The sequence below is a fragment of the Coptis chinensis genome, chromosome 1 (genome assembly GCF_015680905.1).
Source record: "Coptis chinensis isolate HL-2020 chromosome 1, ASM1568090v1, whole genome shotgun sequence".
Taxonomy (NCBI): Eukaryota; Viridiplantae; Streptophyta; class Magnoliopsida; order Ranunculales; family Ranunculaceae; genus Coptis; species Coptis chinensis.
In genome coordinates this window covers 9,819,587-9,826,951 of record NC_141456.1, presented here as the reverse complement: position 1 = coordinate 9,826,951, position 7,365 = coordinate 9,819,587, and the positions used below count along the sequence as shown (strand labels likewise).

The 7,365-nt window shown below is 34.7% G+C and overlaps 1 protein-coding gene across 2 annotated transcripts; it reads right to left on the bottom strand.

Moving 5' to 3' along the window:
• Positions 1-3,999: 3,999 nt before the first annotated feature.
• On the bottom strand, positions 4,000-6,879 carry LOC147521988 (GDT1-like protein 4). Of its 2 annotated transcripts, none has more exons than XM_086559536.1 (7): positions 6,599-6,879; positions 6,342-6,440; positions 6,190-6,262; positions 5,419-5,504; positions 4,915-4,972; positions 4,376-4,439; positions 4,000-4,089 (listed from the first exon to the last, which is right to left on the bottom strand). In XM_086559536.1, exons 1-6 carry the CDS (start codon positions 6,788-6,790, stop codon positions 4,378-4,380), a joined length of 570 nt encoding a protein of 189 aa, XP_086415662.1. In that variant the 5' UTR covers positions 6,791-6,879; the 3' UTR covers positions 4,000-4,089; positions 4,376-4,377. The 2 variants fall into 2 exon arrangements, with proteins under 2 accessions (XP_086415662.1, XP_086415670.1); XM_086559544.1 differs by having other exon boundaries at positions 6,342-6,436; positions 6,599-6,721.
• Between the last annotated feature and the right edge of the window lie 486 nt (positions 6,880-7,365).

Genomic DNA, 7,365 nt, shown 5'->3' with positions numbered 1-7,365 from the left:
CATAGCGGAACCGAATAGCATTTGGACTCCATTAGGGATGTCTTTGCTTTAATAAGTCTTTGCTAGTCTCGGCCATTTGTATGTGGGCAAGACATGGATGTCCCTGATAAAAGATTGTAATTGCTATATAATGAATGTGATCCGAGGTCTGTTACTGGAGTTTTAGCACCAACTCTAAATATTGTTATTTGTTTTAGCACTCACTGACTGATATAAGTCATTGATTATTGACTTAGAAAAATTGATTTCTTAAAAGTCGATGTATTAATAGCTAGGGCCAGATAACAATTCGGAAACTCGTGATTGTGGCATATATTAAGACATATATATGTTAATTGCTTGCTTGAAAGCTTATGCATGGTTCCTAGCGTTGTTAAAGTGATGAAAGAGCAAGAAGCAGCTAGATGTAGCATGTTCTGGGATACGCTTTGGTGTGTTAGATGAAATCATCATTTTGTTTGTAGCCGATACTATTTCTCATATTTGTACCCTATAATGGTTTTCAATGACTTAGAACTATATATGAAGGTCTTTTAGGTACAAAACTGATTCACTTGTACTGAATGGATGAGTTAGTAAATGGTGAAATTTCGTAGTGCCAATGACCAAAATGTTGCATGCTGGTTCGGTTGTTGTAGCACTCCTTTAATGGCCAAGTAGTATGCTAGTTTGTCAAATGGTATTAGGCGGCATGTTTGTATCTACGTTAATTGTTGTTGTATATTTGTGTAGGGGACCTATAAATAGAGATGCATGATCTCTTTTGATTTTTTGTCTTTCTCATTTGTATATGAAGCTAGAGAAAGAATTGCCTCGCTGAAGAAGCTCTTGTTGGCTAGATCCAAGCAAAAATACAGGTTCCTGGAAGTGAGTCTACTTCAATATGACTGGATTTATGTTTTCTTATTGTTTTAAACCGTGTTATTGTTGTTCAACCATATAGCATTTCATTGAAGTGAGAATGTTATGTATGTCTTTTTTGGTAGACACCATTTGATGTGATAAATCCTTGAGAAAAATAGTTTTTGAACTCTTAAGAACATGCGCTTGTAGATCAGTGGATAGAGCGTCTGTTTGCTAAAAACAGTTAACAAAAATGCATACATTCACTCTAACAATATATGCATATTGGTGATGTTACTGGATATGGAGTATGTATGCGCTTCAGCATTATCTATTTTACATCTATTTCAACTTTCAACATGTTTTATATATCTTCAACCATTTCGCTGATTCCTTGAATATTCCTCATATTTTATCCCTAAGTGTTTAATACCAAACCTTCTCCTATGCCACTAACCACCATAGTAGTCCAGTTTCTGGTTTTGCAAGACATGGTAGTAATCTCTGTGACTTGCGACGATAATATATATAGACTAGCGGATCCATCGACAATTCATGTATGTTGAGATGCTTAGGAGTACACTTTGCACCTAAGCAGTTGGGCATAAAAGTTTGTTCTTATAATATATATAGACTAGCGGATCCGTCGGCAATTCACTGTAGTTTTCGTAGGGGCATTTATGATGGAATATAGGTATGACACTATCGATGTTTGTAAGAGAGTGGTTTTGATGGTCGCAAGGGAATGTACTAGAACTAGACTATTTCAATATATGTTGCCGGCAAGTGTAATCTAGTAATTTGACAATGGTAAGAAATAAGGTTCAAATATTCTCTATTCAATTCCAAGTGGGAATTAAATTGAGTTCTGGTTTCGGGTCTATCCAGTGAACTTTTTTTAAGGACCAATACCTAAATGCATACCGGTTTAAGCATTTGAAGATTTTATCATTCCTGGTATGTTTTGTCAAAGACAGTGATGGAATATTAGAAATAGACGTAGTGGTGGAAGAAACTTTGCCTTTATATAATATTTCTCCATTTTTTGTGTTTGGTCAAGACTGTAACATAAAACAATGCAAGTTGTATAGATGAGTTAAACTGAAAGAGATTAATTTGCATTTGAAGACATTACGATTAGGGTCTCCTTCATTCTTTTAAATTGCAAGTTGTCTTTTTATTTAAATACTTACAATCTTCTACTAAAAAGCTTCTCAAGTGAGTCAAGTCAGGCTACGTACCATTCATAGCCAGCTTGCACCATGACGACCCTGGATATCAAACTCCACTATATATAATGTTTTTATGTCGAAATGCAGCAGCAAGATCATCTACTTTTTGTTTTTTTTTTTTTTTTTCTACGAATCAATATATATTTGAGTAGTTGGGTACTTGGGTTTATGAGGTATGAGGTTTTAATATATGTTATGGAAGTATATTATTTGATTTTCAGGTTATGACAGGTTTTAAATTTATGAAATGTTGAAAATACAAAAAAAACTTTGCCGATTTTTTTTTAGAATGTGATGTTAAGTGGTGGTTTTATATTTGAGTTATGTATATCATAAGATATTTTGTATTCTTGAAGTCATCTAGAAGAGGATTGTACCCGTCTTTGGTCCTTGTCTTTGAGGGTAGAGCAAACTCTTCCATGAACTCTTCCTTGTCTTTTGTACAAGTATGTTCTCAGTGGTTGCTTGTTTTTCTATTTTGTAGCATAAGCACAGCTGAAAACTTAGTTGTTGCGCTCTAGGTACGTCGTGTTGTCTCAGTGGTTTGTTCTTCTCCCACTTTTGGTTGTTGCGGATGCAACAGAAGGGGTTTTCTGCAACGCCATATACCGTCGCTAAAAGTCCTAAAAAGCATTGCAATAGACTAATTACAATGCCAAACAGGGCGTCGCAAAGGCGCTGCCAAAAAGTGGGTCACAAAAGATAAATTGCGACGCAATGTATGGCGTTGCAAAAGCTCCCAGTCTTTTGCGACGCCATTGGTCATTGCTACTATTGTATCCTCGTTGCTACTTCTATTTTTCAAATTTAATTGATATTAAAAATATTTTAACTTTTTAGCAATGCCTGGCGTTGCAAAAGATAACTTGTAACAGCACCATCAAGCGTGGCAAAATGTGTACCTTTACCTACGCTTTGAGGCGTCGCAAATAGCAACTTTTTAGCTACACTTTGTTCGTTGCAAAAGGTTTAAGTCACCAGCTACATCTAGAGCTTTGCAAAAAGGGTGTTTATAGCTTTTAGCCACACCAAAACTATTGCTAACGATATTAAATCCTAATGAAAGCACCTCTTCATTGGCAACACATTTAGCATGTCAAATTGTGTCATTCATATACCTGTACAATCTTAACCAATACAATTTATAGAGAAAACAATAATCCCGTAACAAATTCGATCACTAGAAATCGTAACAAAATGTATTTCATTGACTAAAATCATTCATTACAAAAGATCTTAAAAAGTCCACTTAATTATGTTTTGCAAAAACATCATCTCACATAATCTTAACAACGATCAATTAAATTTAAACAAATTGCTCTATAATATGACGATTTGAGCAACATCCACTCGAAGTTTCTTCATCAATCTACTACTTTCAAGTTTCGACCAATCTGGTACAATGAATGAAAAAAAGTCACATAAATATATTTAATTGAAACATCATTAATTAATAAACCTAATACACACTCAAGTTAGCAATGCATGTGAACCCATTTTTACCAACTCAAACCTATGCACCTATAATATACAAGTTATATCTAAACTGGACCACCCAATTCCTACTTATAGATTACAAGTCTTATTTACTATGTCAATTCATCTCGTCATTACGCCTCATCAAATTCAACTGTTACAAGCAGGGGAAGTTGATAAAATCACGTGGAGAGGTACAAACAATCCACTTGATATTGATTACCAATACAGAAATATTAAATTCATTCAGAAAAACAATCATACTAATTAAATTCATGCAATTAATTAAATACTTGACCCCCCCTTAAAGATAGAGCATTTGTTATCTACTCCCATATCTCGATGACATAAACAATGATTACATAAAATCGGTGCATAAAAAGAAAACCTTATAGTAACTTGACGAGTTGAAAATTGAGAAAATGGAGAGTGGGGTTTAAGTTTTTACCTTGACGAGGAGCTTTAGGTGAGCATGACTCATCAAATTAGGAAACAATTCTTTTGGCCTTCTTGTTTTTCCCTTCATAAAATCGATACCCTACACAATACACCGAACGACAACAAAATGATCTATCAAGATAAAAAAGAACTTGCCGAACGTGAAAAGATTAATTAATCGAGCTATATTCTAGAAGACTTCAAAATACTTTAGAAACAAAAACACCACTTTTACAAACCTAGGACTGTCCAAAATTTTCTTGATAACTTCATATAGTCATTCATCTCTCATGGACTTGGTGTTGCAGCAAATAGATGAACTATATCAGATTATAGGATTACAGAAAAGGCGCCCATACCTTTATATGTATAAGAATTCCACTTACCTCTAGTTGAAGTTCTCTTTTCCTCTATGTAAACTTGATGATCCCCGAAAGTGATAGGTAAGGCCTTCATAATCACATGATCAATTAATCAGATGAGTGAGTAAGTAAGAATAGCACGTATGAGCAAGAACAAAACCATACATATCAAGTTTATGAGCTTTTTCATAAAAAGCAAGCATGATCATTTAGTTGGCTTTTTAATAGAAGTTGTAAATTCTTATGAACAAAACCAAAACAAAGAATTCAGCTTCCTTAAATAACAGTATAAAAAACTATGGGACTGAATCAAAAGAAACCAAAAGGCCGAGGGCCACTAATCCTCATTCCACTAGTTTTATTGCAAAAAAGGGTTCACATCATCCATTTGAATCTCCATATAGATATAGTAATAAACACATGCATACCCTATGAAATGTTTCACAAGTACAATTAACACCAATGACCTTTTGCATTTTAATAAAGCAATTTATCCGGTAATATATCTAATTGTTCTAGTATAATAATGGTGGCTCAAGAGAAAGGTGGTTGTCATATTTAACCTATATAGGACGAGATGCTAGCTGTTTTCCCTTGCTGTGTCTCTAGTTTCTCTTCCACCTGCAATAAATAATAAGGCAGTTAATAAGCACTAGATCATCTCCAGTGAACCTTAAGTATTATGTAGCTTCAATTAATGTAGCTAATAGAATTATTGAGTAATATAGGTAGATAAAAGGTATTATAACCTAGTGTATCAGTATAATATGTTACTTGATTAGAGTAGCAGACTATCCATTATAATTTGACATCCAAGGGCTAAGAGGTGAATTTTGTCCTTCAAAACCTTAATAGTTACCAGTTGCAACCTTAGGGGATAAAACTATCAAGAATCTTAACTTCCTCAGCTAAATATTAAGAAGTTCCTACCATCTTACTATTAAAGTAATGAGTAAAAAACACAGACAAGAAGAGATAGATACTTGTTTAAGCTTGTCAGAAGCAGAAGTACAAGTACATCTGAATACATGAAAGTGCAAAAGAAAGAAAAATAGAAGAAAACTTACTTCTTCCATTTCCTTTTTCTGTGACGCCTTTGAATCTGATCTCCATGCAATATAAAGCAGCCTCAACCCAAAGAATGCATAAAGAACTGTAGTGTAAACCAAGGTAAGATAAATAAGTAAATAACAGATAATATATTCAGTGAAGATGGGACCACATGCCAACAGCCATAGGCTACCCATCCTGTCTCAAGAAATACTTACACCAAAGGACTAAGGCAATTATTTGAGCATTATAGTTACATTGATGTACTTGCATTGTTAGAAACATGTAAATCTAAAGTACTCAACTTGGGAAGGTTTCCCGTAAAACAAGAGTGGGGTGTGGATGATCAGGCATACCATTTCCTTAAAACTGATGGGTACTACACACACAGACTAGAAGCTGAACTAAACTTGTCCAGTGTCATTACATACTAGACTGGAGTTTCACTCGTGTTTTATAGAAACACATTGCATACATTTACATCCCATACACAATTATGTAGTAAGAGCACGCATGTAATGCGGGTAGTGAGTAAACACATATCTTGGTTGATTTACTGCCGCATTAATCGACTAACATAAGTTTACAAGATGCTAATCTCAATTAGTTTACGAATATACTGAGAAGCATTACCCAAGACAAGTACTAACACACGCCTACTGAATGAGAAATTTGTGAACCAATGAGTAAAAGGAACTCCAACAACAAGAAGCTTAAAATGACATGGAATTTTAATAAGAGTAAGCCTATAGAGAAAAATTATTTTTAGTATAAAGATAAATTGTTACCTGTAGCAGCACTATTTGTGTGTTTCCTTGATATCAAATTTGGCACAATTCTACCAAGTCCAGTGGATAGTACCTTTTTCACAAGAACAAAAAGTCTAAACGTGAAATTCTCTCAAATCAGTGGAAGGAATCCTAGACCACAAAAATCTTACCATCATCACAACTAATGCGGAAAGGGCACCAGATAGTACGTTTGACTTGGGATGGCGCATTGCCATCAGTGCCGCAATTATAAATGTCTCATCTCCTATCTAGCATTAAATAAAATATATATCAGGGCAAGCTATAAAACAGCCTAAATGTGCTGGAGGCTTGTCATCTCCCCTAAATCTTTTCCATAGATGTGAATTAAAACATAGTGAGAAAGAAAGTAATGAGGGCAGAATTGTGAGTAAAAAGAAATGGGAACCTGAATGAGATTGAGCGAAGTTGACTCTCCGCCGTAATAGTCATTTCTATCCATGTACAGGACCTGATTTATTATGAAATACAAGAGAGTAGGCATTACAGAGATGGAAATATATTTTACAACATAAGAATAAGCAGTATAGGGATCTCTAGCTTTCAGTTCCTGCATGATCAGCCTGATGTAGCCCTCCATTTGATCTCTATATAGATCTCGAGCATCCACAACATACGTAACTGGTACTCCATGTACGTGCAATGAAGAATATCATCACCTATAATTTTACTATAAGGATTAGGAGCTCATCCACTAAAGCAAAACACACTAGAACTAATAAGACAAACCTACCTCATCAGGTTTGGAGAAACTCTGCAGTTCTTCCTCAGTCAAGTCAACAAAAAAAGAGAGGTCAAATCAGAAAATGTAACTGGGACTAGGGCTTATACTCACCTAGCTATAAGTTTAACACTAGTTTCTACCACCAGAAAATGAAGATTGGACTACTCACCTATAAGTTTAGTTTTTACCAAAACTATTTACTAACATAAACATGGGGAAAGTAATCAGAAAACCAAAAGTCCATAGCAACACAACGTGGGAACCACCAAAACACGAATAGTCTAAATTAAATGTTGAGGCAAGTTCTAAGACTAGCCAAAAGAAGATCTAGAGTAGTGCTGGCTTTGGATGTGTTAGCATTTAAAATGAAGCAAACATCATTTGTGTGTTTAAAACATTCCAGGTTACAACTATTGTACGTACATAGAACT

What these genes read in the sequence shown, in the direction of transcription:
- LOC147521988 (XM_086559536.1), bottom strand. Translation starts at nt 6,790, where the DNA reads ATGGAGGGCTACATCAGGCTGATCATGCAGGAACTGAAAGCTAGAGAT. An exon ending in CCGCATTAGTTGTGATGATG is followed by an intron (nt 6,263 to 6,341) that starts GTAAGATTTTTG and finishes CTTGTGAAAAAG; the next exon opens with GTACTATCCACTGGACTTGG. An exon ending in CACAAATAGTGCTGCTACAG is followed by an intron (nt 5,505 to 6,189) that starts GTAACAATTTAT and finishes TTTACACTACAG; the next exon opens with TTCTTTATGCATTCTTTGGG.